The sequence below is a fragment of the Rousettus aegyptiacus genome, unplaced genomic scaffold (assembly GCF_014176215.1).
Source record: "Rousettus aegyptiacus isolate mRouAeg1 unplaced genomic scaffold, mRouAeg1.p scaffold_m13_p_15, whole genome shotgun sequence".
NCBI classification, from domain to species: domain Eukaryota; kingdom Metazoa; phylum Chordata; class Mammalia; order Chiroptera; family Pteropodidae; genus Rousettus; species Rousettus aegyptiacus.
The window spans coordinates 24,479,849-24,495,080 of NW_023416290.1; the positions used below are offsets into that span (position 1 = coordinate 24,479,849).

A 15,232-nucleotide genomic window follows, 5' to 3' on the forward strand; every position below is an offset into this window, starting at 1 on the left:
CTTTAATTTGTTTTTGTCATTGTTGTTATTTCTTCTATTGACTTTGGGCTTTGTCCTCTTTTTTTAGTTCTTTAAGGTACAATTTAGATTGTTTCAGGTTTTTCTTGTTTTTTGAAGTAGGCCCGTATCACTGTAAATTTTTCTCTTACCACTTTTGCTGCATCCCAAACATTTTGGTACGTCATATTTTTATTTTCATTTTCATTTGTTTCTATGTATCTTTTGATTTCTTTTATTTCTTCATCGATCCAATAGTTGTCCAGTAGGGTATTGTTTAATCACGTATTTGTGACTTTTCCATCTTCCTGTAATTGATTTCTAGTTTTATACCATCGTGGTTAGAAAAGATATGATTTCAATCTTAAATTTATTGAGACTTGTTTTATGTCCCAATGTATGGTCTATCCTTGAGAATGTTCCATGTGAACTTGGGAAGAATTTGTATTCTTTTGCTTTGGGATGGAAAGTTCTGTACATGTGTCTTACGTCTGTCTGGTCTAAAGTGTCATTTAAGGCTGGTATTTTTTTCTTGACTTATCTGAATGATTTATCCATTGTTGTAAATAGGGTGTTATAGTCTACTATTGTAGTATTGTTGTTTCTCCTTTTATATCTGTTAATAATTATGTATAGTGGTGCTTCTATGTTGAGTGCACATATATCAATAAATGTTATGTCTTCTTGGTGGATTGTCCCCCTTTATCATTTTTAAATATCCATCTTTTTCTTTTTTTATCTTTTTTTGTCCTGAAATCTATTTTGTCTGATAAACGTAGAGCTACATCCTTTTCTCTGGACACTGTTTGCTTGGAGTATCATCTTCAAGTCCTTCACTTTGAGCCTATGTTTTTCTTTGGAGCTATGATGGATCTCTCATAGGCAGCATATAGTTTTTAATCCATCCAGCTAGTTTTTGCCTTTTGATTGGGTGACTTCAGCTGATTTACATTTAGGGTGATTACTGGCATATGAGGATTTACCTCTGCCATGTGAGGACCTAACCTTTGTCGTTTTATATATAGTTTGTTTTCTGATTGGTTTGTATCTCCATTGTGTCTTTTCCCTTGTGTTTCTGATTGCTATTTTAGTTTGATGGTTTTCTATGATGATTTTCTTTGTTTTCTACTTTTTTATGTTTCACATCTCAGCTCTAGATTTTCGTTTTTTTATTACCATGAGGTTTGTATGAAATACCACATTGAAAAAGTAGGTCTTTTTTTTTTTTTTTTTCCCCGCTAGCATGTTATCTTCATTTGCCTATACAAGTTCCATTCGTTTCCTCCTTTCATTTTATGTTTTGGTTGGCACAAATTATCTCTTTCTGTTGTGTGTTTTTGAAGTAGCTATGGTTAGTCTTAATGCTTTTTTTCCCTTTAATCTTTATATTGTAATTATATGTTTAGCACCCTAATCTGAAAGAGTTGCAGTTTTTTTCTGTTCATCACTTTACTCGCAGTTTTGTGTACTTTTGTCTTCTGGTTTCAGGTAGAAGAATTCCTTTAAATGTTCCTTGTAGAGTAGGTCTTGTCGTGTTAAATTCCCTCAGCTTTTGTTTGGCAAAGCCTTTATTTGTCCTTCATATCTAAAGGATAACTTTAGAGTATTTTATAGTGGTTACTATCTTTTAATATTTTGAACATATCGTTCCACTTTCTCTTGGTCTGTAGAGTTTCTGCCAAGAAATCTGATAATCTGATGGGTTTTCCCTTGTAGGTTACCTTTTTCTCCACATGAATGCCTTGAGAATTCTTTATTATTAGCTTAAAAGTTTTAACATAATGTGCCTTGGAGAAGTTCTTTTTGTACTGAGATAATTATCTGTTCTATTAGTTTCTTGTATGTCTAGTTCCTTCCCTAGGTTTGGGAAGTTCTCATTGGTAGTTTGTTTGAATCAGCTGTTTCTTCTCCCTCTCTTCTTGATCTGGAATACCCATTATCCTTATGTTGCCCTTTCTAATGGAGTCAGATAGTTCTCAAAAAGGACCTTCATTAAAAAAAAAAAAATCTGAGTTCTCTTTTCCACCTGAACCGTTTCTATCTTAGGGCTCGCTCATTCTCTCTTATATATGGTCTACTATATTTCTGGTGCTTTCTAATACATTTCACTTCCTGAGTTTTTCAGCTCCAGAATATCTGTTTGATTCTTTTTTATAGTTTCAAACTCTTTGACAAAATACTACTTCTGTTCACTTATTTTGTTTCTGAGTTCATTCAATTGCCTTTCAGAGTGTTCTTTTATGTCACCGAGTTTCTTCATGGCTGCTATTTTGAATTCTCTATCATTTAGTTCAGAATCTTGTAGGACTTTGAGTTTAGTGTCTGGAGAATTTTCATTTTCTTCCTGTGTTACCACCTTGTTACTACCTTGGTCGTTTATGGTACTTGATGATTTGTGCTAGTGCATTAGAAGTAGTGAACACTTAGTTAGGGTATCATTTTGATTTTAACAATTTAACATGTGGATAATTAGAGCTTTTTCTTTTTTTTTTTTCTGGTAGAAGGTAAAATAGTGCAGGTTTTTGTTTTCTGTAACCTGTGCTGCTTGTGCCTCTGGGGTCATGGTGGGGGCATGAGAGTTGCCTCCTGGGTGATCCCAGTGGTGGGTACCCTTGCTGTGTTTGGATTGCCTGTTCTTGTGGTATCACTGTCTTGGCAGGGAGATGTGGCAAGTGATGGGGAAACCCAGTTCACGAGCTCATTATGCTGCTACTGGCACTGCTGCACTGTGCGGGAGGCTGGAGATGTGTCTCCTTTGCTGCTGCTAGTCTTTCTAGTGGTGTGAATACTACTGCAGTGGGGTGAGGGAGCTGGATTTTCAGGTGCTGACACTGTTGCTGTCCCTTTCATTCTCCATCATGGTCCATGTTTTGGGTCCACACCCTGTCTTCTCCACCATTCCTTTGTTCACTGGGGCCACATGCTTAGCCATGGGGGCCAGGGAACTGCAGCTACAGGCACTGTCCCTGTCCTGCCTCCCCTGTGTATTACAATATGCTCACCTTTCACAGTACAGGTGCATGGATCTCTTAGGTATTCTAGTGTGTTGAGCAGAGGGATGTTTGTTGGATTACAGATGCTTGGCCACTTATATATAGATTTAAGGGGAGATACAAAGGAGTGGTCTCACTCAGGTTGCTCACTCATTCATTTTCTTAACAGAATTTTTCAAAGAGCAGAAGTTTTAATGTTTAAGACTAGTTTACTAATTTTCTAATGAGTTATTTTCTGTGCCCTATCTAAGAGTACTTGCCTGTCCCATGGGTGCAGAGATTTTCTTTTATTTTTCTTAAAGAAGTTTTGTAGTTAATAGTTTTTAGTAGTTACTTACATTTAGGTCTGTAATCTATTTTGAATTTTTTTTTTTATATGGTGTAAAGTCTGATTTGAAGTTGTCTTTCCCCCCATTTTTTGGTACATCATTTGTTGAAAAGACTCTTCTTTCCCCATTTACTTACTTCAGTAACTTTGTTAAAAATCGTATATAGACCATATATGTTTGGTTTTATTTCTACACCCTCTACTTTGTTTCATTTGTCTTTTTGTCTGCCCTTACATCAGTATCTCACAGTCTTGATTGTTCTACCTTTATATTAAGTCTTGAAATTAGGTCGTAGAGGTAGTAGATGTCCTCCAACTTCTTTTTTTTCTATTACTGTTTCGACTATTACATGTACTGCATTTTAAAATTTAAACATTAATCTTGTGGGAAAGAAATTTTTATTTTTCCGTTCAATAGCTTTACATAAAGTTCTCAGGAAAAACATCACAGGGTAGTTGCATATAATTAAAAAAATGTAGAAGAATACAAAGAAAATTATTAAAATTTTCTGAAATCCTTCCACCAAGAGAAGGAAATTCAGCATTTTCCTGGTGATGCTTTCAGACCTCCCTCTCCATTTTTCTATCCCTCCCTTCCTTTTATCTCCCTTTTGCTCCCTTTTTCTCCAGAAAGAAGAAATGAGGAGGGAGGCAGAAATACCTTGACATAAAGGAGTATTATTCATAATTTCCATAACCTTAAGGTTTTCCGAATTTATTTCCCTGATAGCACATTGAGATCTACTTGATTTTTAATGGCAACGTAGTTGATATGTATCATTATGTATATGAGTCAGAATATTTTAGATTCTCTACTGGTAGGTAATTACTTCCAAGTTTTTGCTACTAAACAGAAAATATTTGGATTAAAATGTATAAAAAGAATGTTTGTTGAAAATACAAAAAATTAGAAATGGTTTAAATTCATAAACAGAATATTCATGAAATGAAAAGCTATTCTGTGATTAAATAAGATGATTACTTTTTGTGGAACATGTTCATGATACATTCAGAAAAAAATAATTAAGCAGTATGTATACTATCTCATTTTTCTAAAATAAATGAGGACTATGCTAAGACCCGTGGAACTTTGTTTGAGATTAGGGCATATGTTGCTAGGTTGGAAATGAAAGGTGGATATCTTTTTTTATGCCCTTAATAGTTACCTAGATCCTTTGCATTCTTAGAATTCTTTGTGTTGAAATTAGGAATGATTTTTTGAACATCTGTTTAGGCTATTTGGTAGGTAGTGATCTACTTGCTTCTCAAAGTACTTCTCCCCTTGCCTCATCTAATTTAAGCCTTACAGTTTGTGGCTTATGATTTTTGAAAAAAGTGATGCCTTGGCTCTTTGTTAGTTCTGAATTCTATTTTGTATTGCCTTCATAAGACTTCCAGTTTGTCAATGATTTCTGAACTTGCTGGCTGCTGAGCCTGCACAACTCCGTGTCACCCTGTGAGTCAGAGATGAGCTATGAAGATGTTTTCTGCTTTATTAGAGAGCCTTAATCCAAAACGTGTGTGTGTGTGTGTGTGTGTGTGTGTGTGTGTGTGTCTTTCTGCATTTTCCTGGTCTCTTTTAGTCCCTTTCTCTAGGAAAAATACATCACATATAATAAAGCCTTATTTAAGAGTGTTTTTTCTGAACTTGCTGGAGACTAGGTAAATTGAAGCAGTGGTTCTTTATGAGTAAAGTGATTGTGTGGAACTATAAAACACATTTATAATAGCCAATTAAATAATTCTAGCCTTTCATATTTGTGCAGATAACTTGGTTTTGCCATTAAATATTTTTAAAAAGTAAATATTATGCAATTGCAGGTTTCTCTTTTGATGGCAAAAGACACAGAAATGCATAAGAACAAACTGCAGTACTTTATGGAGCAATTCTATGGAATCATCAGGAACATGGATTCAAATAACAAGGATTTATCCATTGCAATTCGTGGATATGGACTTTTTGCAGGAGTATGGCTCCTTAATTTCTTTTTACCTTTTAAATTTTATTTCAGTGTTTAAAGGAATATAATTTATTGACTTTTTAAGTATCTCACACTTGTGACAATATTGTTATTTGCTCTGTTGTTAACTTGTTTTTTCAGTACCTACTATGTATTAGGATTCTGTATTTGTGTCATCTCAAATCTTCATAACTCTCATACATGCTTTTAGGAGTATTTTTCCACTTTACAGATGAGAAAGCTGAGACCCAGAAAAATTGGGTAACTTGTTAAAGGACACACTGTTAATAACTGACAGAACCAAGACATACATTCAAGTGTAAAGACTAGAAACACCGTGTTTTTTTCCTACTGTACAATGCTGCCTCTTATTTAGGAAGTAAAATTGTAGTTGATTTCACTCAACATTTTAGAACTTCTAATGACCGTAAGAGGTATATTTAAGAATAATGAGAATAACTGTAGTTAGTTCCCTCTTAGCGGATCTCTAGGACTTCTGCTTTCCAAAGAAAATTGTTTGCTACTTTGCTTTCTACAAATTCATTCATCAATGTCTACTCTCTTGTTTCATAGAACAAGAGTTCCACTTTCTGGCCTTCCACTATCACTATTGATTCCATTCCTGATCCTTCCTTATTTGCTTACAGATAATCCTCCTCTGCTTTATTAATTTTCATGTTCATTTGTCTTTATTGGTTCCTTTTAATATACTCAGGGCAGAAAGAACAGTATGTAAGAAAACTCAGAGGTAAACAAGAACATGGATTTTCAATGCCATACACTATGGTCTGACCAACTTCAATTTGTTCACTATAGTTAAATATGTTCACAGTGTAGCTAGAGCATGCTAGACAAGGCTCCAGGCATAGTGTTCAGTGTGTTATAGTAATGTATTCCAGCTTTGAATTTAATTCTCAGTCTCTTTCTCTGGGTGAGTTGCAGGGACTTTGATACCTACCATCTAAACAGTGCCAAGGATATAATTGAAAATCTTTATATGTTTATGAATAATTGTTTAGAATGTATTTACAGATTATTTAAAAAAGGATCTTTATAAAATATACTGTATTTTATGTCAGTTTCTTCATTTAAAAGCTTGTTTATATTCAGTATATAATTACATGGCTTAATAAGACACCTTAAATATAATCATTTTGACAGATAGGATTGATAAAGATTTGTTTTACCCTTCCTAAAGCCTTGCAAGGTTATAAATGCAAAAGATGTTGACTTCATGTATGTAGAACTCATTCAACGCTGCAAGCAGTTGTTCCTCACCCAGACGGACACTGTTGATGATCATGTTTACCAGATGCCAAGTTTCCTTCAGTCTGTTGCAAGTGTCTTGCTTCACCTTGATACAGTAAGTGGAATAATTAAAATGAGCACAATTTTATTTAATCTCAATTCTTCAAATAACTTGGTGGAGTTGTATGCGCTCAGTACAAGCCCCATTATGATCAAGGTGACATTTTAAATCAGTATTTTGTGTCAATAGAATTATAGTTAGAAACTTGACTTTTTGTTATCCAAAGCAGGAAGATTATTTGTTACTCTTTCTATTTTTCTAAAAGGTTAAGATCGCTGCTTGGAATAGGATTGCACATTAAGTACAATTTAGACAACTTTGCTTCAATTTTTTTATGCAATCACAATAATAAATGTGAAGTTTATTAGTAGATGGAGATAAACCAGGTTTTTCATTCATCTAATATGTGTCTAATTGAGTTGTATTTACTTTGAATATTTGTAATCCCATATTCATTTATTCTCTCCCCTAACTTTTAGTTTGCTCTCTCTTTCTGGTAGGTTCCTGAGGTATATACTTCAGTTCTGGAACATCTCATGGTGGTACAGATAGATAGGTTCCCACAGTACAGTCCAAAAATGCAGTCGGTATGTTGTAGAGCCATAGTGAAAGTTTTCCTAGCCTTAGCAGAAAAAGGACCAGTTCTTGGGAATTGCATTAGTACAGTGGGTAAGTTTGGAATTCACTCTTGTTTTTATTATAATGACTATTTAACATGTTATATGATATAAAGAACATCTAGTTGCCAGTTTTTTGTTTTTATTTTTCGTATCTTTTGATGTCTTTTGGAGAACTTTTAATATTTTGGTGGACCAAAATCTCTTTATTCTTTTTTGAATCTTTTTTTCTTTTCTTTGTGCTTCTAAATCTTAGTCCAAAGCTAAAGATTTTAATAAACTTAGAGAAAAAAATAAGAGGTTAACTTATATTCAAAAAATAATGGCTGTCATTTTTGTCAAGTGGTTATATTTTTCAGTGTTTCCTTCATTTTTGTTTTCATATTCTTTTTTTCAGTACATCAGAGTCTAATCAGAATCTGTTCTAAACCAGTGATCTTTCAAAAGGTAAATTCTGAATCTAATATTTTGAAAATTAGTCATTAGTCATTTATCACTGAAAGTTAGAAATATTGCTGGGGTTTGTAGTCTGTAAATATAGAAAAGTGGCTTTATTAGTTATTAGCCATGCCTTACATCATGAAATGTGTAGGATACAGTACCTTTATATTTTTTCAAGTGAATAAACTTTTCTAAATTATGAAATATCCATAAACATAAATTTACTGTTTTATATGCCTTTTTACAAAAAAGGAATGTTATCATTTGAAAGCACAGGACAGAATACTTAGGTGTATTATAGGAGGCATATCTTAGTTACTTGAAGTTGTAGGAAATAGAATGAGATGAAAGACTGACCTGTGGAAGAGAGTGAGATAAATGCTTTATAACAAATTCCATGGATATCATTTTTGAAATAATTTTTAGTGCATCACTATTTTAGTCCTAGTTAAAAGAATCATGACTATTTTTCAGCTTGCTTTTTAATGATGTTTTCATAATATAATGTCTTCCTCAATCAAATTATAGTCTTCTACTGGTAGCTGTTTTAGCTTAGAAAATTCTGAGACTCAGAAAGTTCCAGCAGCAGTGTTTATTTTGTGATGAATCCATCAGTAAGTATTGGCATGTTGTCTTCCTGCCCAGGGTGCTGAGTCTGAAAATGACGACTATCGTGCATCAGGGGAAGTTAGAACTGGCAAGTGGAAAATTCCCACATACAGAGACTATTTGGATCTTTTTAGAAATCTTCTGAGCTGTGACCAGATGATGGTAAAAATAACAATTTCAAAGCTATACTATACCCCGGTTCCCCTTTATTAGTCTGCATAATTTTACACTTAAGGTTTATTTATTTCAGAATTATATTTTACTGACTTTCAATAGTTTTTTGAAAAGAACTTCAAGTAATAACTCAAAACAGTGTAAGTTAGGGTAAAGTGAGATTACAAAAAATCAATTAAAAGGAACAAAGTCAGAACTCATTTAGAGTTAATTACTTTAGCTGAGTCCACACTTTAGCCTTAAGTAGCATTGTTAATGCTAAGTTGTTCTTTTGAACAAATTCAGTCTCTTAGGTAACAAAAATATAACATTATCATCATGGAAGAGCTATTCTCTTCTTATTTGTTAAAGATGGGGATACATCCAATTGATTTAATAGATATGAAAGAGATTGGTGCAGAGCTATTATTTACATAATTTATGATTAGAATAATGCCTCCTGCCTAATATTTCTAGCAGATGTTTTTTTAATGTCTGTTTTTTAAGCGAGGTCTTGCCGCCATTTTAACATACACTTTGACAAAGCATTAGTAGCCTAGGAAAAGCAATTTTTGTCAGTAGATTATTCCTATCCTGTGAAAAATCTTAGGAGTTTTTAGTTGTTTTCTTATTGAGGTAAATTAGCAGTGTTAATAATTTTACCTAAAATATTTTTTTCTTATATGTGTTATTAGGTAGCCCTATATTTTGAGGATATTTGACTGAGTAAAGGCAAAGTAAATGGCCTTTGTTTTTGGAGTGGTAAAATACTTTTAAAGAAATGATAGAATATACTTTTAAATAGATATATATATATCCAGGTGTATGTATATGTGTATGCTTATATGTGTGCGCACGTGTGCACATAATGTATATGTGCATGTATGTGCATTTGCATATACATGCATATAGTATTATGTGTGTAGTGTATATGTATATACACACACAAATTAGTTGGGGTAGATGCTTTGACAAGGATTGGCCTAAATCTTCTCATTCACTACTATGTATTTAATAATTGCTACATGACTGAATAAGTCATGTTATTTGACAGCAGTGATATTGCTCTAATAATTTAGGAAGGAGTCTACAACTTGAGCTTGAAAACGTAAAATCTACTATAATTTATACAGCAGTTTCCGTAATACCTAAATATTCATGTATGTCTGTATACATTTTAATGCTTATTTAATACTAATTCTGGTACTTTTTTGCACAGAGTTTTTAGGCTTATGATTTTTCTTTATTTAAAGGGTTCTCTTTTAGCAGATGAAACATTTCTCTCTATGAATTCCTCCCTTCAAAGTCTGAATCGTTTGCTATATGATGATTTTGTAAAGTCTGTTTTGAAGATTGTCCAGAAGTTGGATCTTACACTAGAAAAACAGACTGTTGGAGAGCAAGAGGTTAGAATTTTTGTCATTAATAATTTTGCATCATTTTTATACTACCTCTCTTTATAGGTAAGTTAAATAGCACATTTGTAGAGAATTGCAGACGATTGATTTCTTCAATTTATATGTCATTGATACTTTTAGAATAGTCTCATGTGTAGAAAATGTTACTAGATTTTTCAAAAAGTAATTTATATTTTTAATATGTTAAGACAATTTTTTTTGAAAAAGCTATTTACTAGGCTTGTTATTCATTCTTTAGTAATAGTAAAGAGTCAAATCTTATTTTGTGCAGAGATGACCTTAGTAGGACAGGGAAACCTGAGATTCCTCTTGTGTAGATAAGGAAACTCCAGATACTGGGTGCATAGTATTAAATGTGTTCTTGAGATAGTATAGACAATAGGCATAAAAAGAAGTATATACCCTCCCTTTTTCCAATACCCAGTTTTCATGTCTTTAGGCTGCCAGATGGGAGTTGCTCTAATATTATCTGAGTTTTAGTAACAAAACCTTATGATATTGAGACTTGTGTCAAAGGGCTTGAGTTCCAGTAGAAAACATTTAGTTTACTTTTGAGTTGAGTGATTTTTTTGACTGGATTATGCTTGTTAATAGTTAGTGTGTGTATACTTCTACTATAACACTGTGAAGTTAGAGTTAATCGGGAGGATATGCAGAGGACAAATAAAGAGGAAAATGCCATTTGTCACATTGACTTTATTGCATTTGTAATGTTCAGATTTTTAGCTAGTTGATAGGAACACCAATGTGTATTTTATTGCCTTTTATGCTAAAGTCTGTCTAAAATAATTTCATTAAAAACTTGCTAAAAGGGTCTTAACTGGAACAGTGTCAGCCAACAGACCTACTTCTTAGAACACACGTCTTTATTGTTTTTGTTGTCTCCAGTGGCTTTCCTTGCACTTTCTCTTGTTTTCTGCTCTCTTCTGTTTCCTACTCTTCTTGCTTCATTTCAACAGGGCATTTGTCACCTGTTAACACTTCCCAAATAAAGCTAGTCTCTAACCTTATCTTCCTTCACAGCTTCTAGCTCTGCATTTCTAACTACTTGTTTAACATTTCCCCCTGAATTTGATAATACAATCTTAATATATTAATATTGAGTTAGTATGACAATATTATTAATTCTTTCTCTGTTTCTCAGTTCGAAACCTCCAAGTCATTATTGATACTTTCTATAAACTTTTGTTTTGAATTCTATCTCACTCAAAGCATTATTGCTAGCTCCCTTAAGAAGTGCTACCCTCTTTGTATTTTTGTATTTTTAACCTTTTTTTTTTTTTAAAAAAAAAAATCACTTCATTTTATCACTTCCCATGTATCCTTTTATTGTTTTCTGCAAGTTCCATCATTTTTATCAAACTATAAGGTCTTGAGGATTCATCTGTATATTCTCTGCTTTTGCATTCCTTCTTCATAGCATCAGGCCTTTGCTGTAAAGTCAGTTGGTCAGTTATTTGTTGAATAAATATGTAATTGCATGGTATAATGTTTGTTTTGGTGCAATTAATTTTTAAGGATGAAAATGGAGCTACTGGTGTTTGGATGATCCCGACTTCAGATCCAGCTGCTAATCTGCATCCTGCTAAACCTAAAGATCTTTCAGCTTTCATTAACCTGGTGGAATTTTGCAGGTATTTAAAAAAATTCTAATTATTTAAGAGTGAAAATTATAGGTTATTGGCTATAATATAGGGAAAACACTTTGATAGATGTAAGAAATGAAATAGCAAGACTTATAAAATTGCTTATATGAACCTTTAAAATATATCTATATGTACCAGCTTAGAGTTGTTATTTTATATTTAAAAACAGGTAACATACATATACCTAAAAATGTTATAATGGAGTTATAGACCTTTTAATTATATCCCTTATAATTCAAAGCTGAATAAAATTAGTATGAATAAAATTTCAACATTAAGCCCTTAATTTGTTTTTACAGAGAGATTCTTCCTGAGAAACATATAGACTTTTTTGAGCCATGGGTATACTCATTTGCATATGAATTAATTATGCAGTGTACACGGTTGCCACTCATTAGTGGTTTCTACAAACTGCTTTCTATTGCTGTGAATAATGCCAAGAAAATAAAATATTTTGAGGTAAGTGTTTTTTGGAGGACATTGAACATTCCTGTTTTTTTTAGATTGCACGAGTATAAATAAATGCATTATAAAATATGAGATGATAGCATATTGAAGTTTTAAAATCTAATTTTATTTATATTTTTAAAAACTGATAATGTGAGTGGCAATTGGATGACACTCTTAAAAAAGTTAATAGTATTTTCTGTTTTGATTTATAAGCACCTAGCTAATTATGTTAGATTAATAGAGATTCTCAAAGTGTGGTCCTAGGACCAGCAGCACCAGCATTACTTGGAAAAATCTCACGCCCTCTCCAAACTTATTATAAACACTGGCGGTATGGCTCAGCAGGCTGTGCTAACAAGTCACTCAGGTGATTGGCAGCTCTTGAAGTTTGAGAATAACCGAATTAGTGTACCTAAGGATCAAGTTAGTCATGAGCAGTCCAACTAGTTATTTACAGGGTGAGCCTGTCCCAGTGCTCATGTGTATGTATTGAATGATGGGTAAAGGGGAATGGATTTAGCTAGGCCTGTGGCTCTTGGCCAGCCATCCACCTTCCACCTCACATTCTTTTTTACTGACCGCTGCTGAAATGTTTTCAGAGTCACTTTTTTCTTACCCTCTGCATGGGACCTTGGCAAAGTTAAAATGGATTCACCCCTCAGAAGAAAGGTTGGGAACTATTGATTTAGGACACAGAATTACTTATTTTTCACTGTACTTACTTACTATTTTATTCAACAGGGAATTGGTCCAAAGAGTCAGAAACAGTCTCCTGAGGACCCAGAAAAGTATTCTTGCTTTGCCTTATTTGCAAAATTTGGTAAAGAGGTAATTTTTGAATGAGCTGCTTAAAAATGAATGTATGTCAGGTGGTCAGGGGAGGTAGAATAGGGTAAAAGACATGGTGACAGAAGATTTGACTGTGGATGGTGAACATGCAATGCAATATACAGTTGATGTATTGTAGAATTGTACACTTGAAACCTATATAATTTTATTAGCCAGTATCACCCCAATGGATCTAATTTAAAAAAGAATGTATGTTAAAAAAAATTCTAGTGATCATAAATGATCTAACTACTTAAAAATTGGTTTTCTTAATACAGATCGGGATTAAGATATTAAAAAAATACTAACAGAAAACCATTGTGCTTCAGAATTCCCTTGAGTTTTCATAAAATAATTTGTGTGATGATAATTCAAAATTAAGAGTCTAGCTTTTCCATATAATGGAAATTAAATACTTCAACAAATGAAATATTCCCAAAGGTCAGTGTTTAATTTGAAAATGAACACAGCCATGTCAAATAAAGGCTGCATGATCATTTTTTTTTTTGCATTTGAGAATAGGGTAAATATTTTTTAGCTATTTTAGTTGATTTTTAAAGCATAGGTTCTGTTCAGGTTCACGGCACAGTCTTTCTCTCTCTTTTTTTTTTGTTAAGGTATCAGTTAAAATGAAGCAATACAAAGACGAACTTTTGGCCTCCTGTTTGATCTTTATTCTGTCCCTACCACATGACATCATTGAACTCGATGTTAGAGCCTACGTTCCTGCATTGCAGGTAGATGCATTGTATTGAGTAAATCCATTTCTTCATACAATATTATATTTCCTAGAACACATGAAAATATCAAAGTCTTGCCATGGCAGTCACAGTAGGTACTTACCAGTCATACATCCCTGGTTTAAGTTTTACTTCTGTTACTTAGTAGCTGTGGGACTTGGGACACTTGGCTTGGCCTCTCTGAGATTCCTTTACAGGTGGATGTGAGGATTAAATCTTCCACGTGTTGAAAGTCTATAGTGGATCACCAATCATATAGAATAGTGGTCCTTGTTTTTCAAATAATGACCTGGGATGCACCCACTTACTCCCCCCATAGTATCTGGTGTTCTGGCAGTAGAAAGGCTTATTCATTAGAAATCACAATTAAATGGTGGTGTTTTTTTCTTTAAATCTTAAATTCCCACTTTTCAGTTTACGTTGTTGTATTAATATATAGATGGCTTTTAAACTGGGCTTGAGCTATACCCCACTGGCGGAAGTAGGCCTGAATGCTTTAGAAGAATGGTCAGTTTACATCAGCAAACAAGTAATTCAGCCCTATTATAAGGACATTCTACCTAGCCTTGATGGATATCTGAAAACTTCAGCGTTATCAGGTAAGGTTTAAAAGAATTATGATGTGTATCTTAAGTAAAATAGCAATGAAAACTATAATGAGACTATTGTTTGTATTTTTGCAACTTCTGAAATTTGAACCCAACATATTCAAAATATATTTGATTGGTATTTTTATAATGTCCCCAATTCATTTCAGTATAATTGGGGCATAGGAAATATAACTGAGGCATTAGACCTATTTTTCATTTTACTCACTTCTACCAAGCTTTATAAAATCTTTAAGGGCAAGAACGTACCTTAAATATCTTGAGCTCCTTATAGCTTCTGCTACACTGCCTTGTAAAAAAATTTTGTTAAATCAAACAGTAATTAAAACTAAGAAATTTCAATAGTAATTTTATATTTTGACCAATCTCACTTGATTTTTATTGGTTTTTCCAATATGACTATGAAGCACTTATGGTAGCCAGTTAAGAAGAATTATTATAGAAGAAAAAGGTTTGGGAAAAGAGTCAGAGAAAAAATTCACCTGGCCAGGCAAAAATTTTACTGGTCAGAAAAAGTAGTACTTAGAGTCGAGGGGTGCAGATTTACTTGAACCAGAGTGGAAAGGGGCATTGTTATCAGATGAAGCAAAGAGGAAGGTTCAGTTTGGAGAAAGACACTGAAGTAATCATAAGAATTTAAACTTTTCCATCATCAAAGTAGAAAATGATGTGTTATTTTGTAAAATTTCATCTGTGTAAGTCATTTTATTGTTCAACTTAAATAATATTGGTTTGGAAACAGTAAAAGGCACGTGACAAATTTTGTATCTGTATCTGGTTTTTGTGACACTCTCTATACATATTCAAAGGTCATGAAGAGTGAGTCAATTTTGGGAGATTTTTCTGTAAATGATAGTTATAACAAATATTCTTTAGAGTTAGAAAATGTAAACTAGTTAATGTTCATAGCTTACTTAGCCTTTTAAAATTCACATTATATAAGGAATGCTGCTTATCGAGTAGTTCACTAATAATATATGGACTTAGTTAAAAAAATATATCTAGTAGCAAATACCTTTGTGGTACTTTTATTTGCTTTTTTGAATTCAGTTTTGTCAGCTCATTGAAATAATTTGTGTTTTTAAATTAATGAGGAAACTACTGTGATTCTTTTAAGCAAATGATTCATCATTT

The 15,232-nt window shown here is 33.0% G+C and overlaps 1 protein-coding gene across 1 annotated transcript in view; it reads left to right on the forward strand.

The window, feature by feature from the left end:
• PRKDC (protein kinase, DNA-activated, catalytic subunit) overlaps positions 1 to 15,232 on the forward strand; it is a 194,065-nt gene that overhangs the window by 18,432 nt on the left and 160,401 nt on the right. Inside the window, exons 11-21 of the mRNA XM_036233299.1 lie at positions 5,140 to 5,286; positions 6,478 to 6,642; positions 7,089 to 7,257; positions 7,603 to 7,652; positions 8,292 to 8,417; positions 9,662 to 9,814; positions 11,345 to 11,460; positions 11,772 to 11,931; positions 12,664 to 12,750; positions 13,368 to 13,487; positions 13,930 to 14,089. Of these exons, the coding sequence (XP_036089192.1) occupies positions 5,140 to 5,286; positions 6,478 to 6,642; positions 7,089 to 7,257; positions 7,603 to 7,652; positions 8,292 to 8,417; positions 9,662 to 9,814; positions 11,345 to 11,460; positions 11,772 to 11,931; positions 12,664 to 12,750; positions 13,368 to 13,487; positions 13,930 to 14,089 (1,453 nt within the window). The remainder of the gene's footprint in view (positions 1 to 5,139; positions 5,287 to 6,477; positions 6,643 to 7,088; positions 7,258 to 7,602; positions 7,653 to 8,291; positions 8,418 to 9,661; positions 9,815 to 11,344; positions 11,461 to 11,771; positions 11,932 to 12,663; positions 12,751 to 13,367; positions 13,488 to 13,929; positions 14,090 to 15,232) is intronic.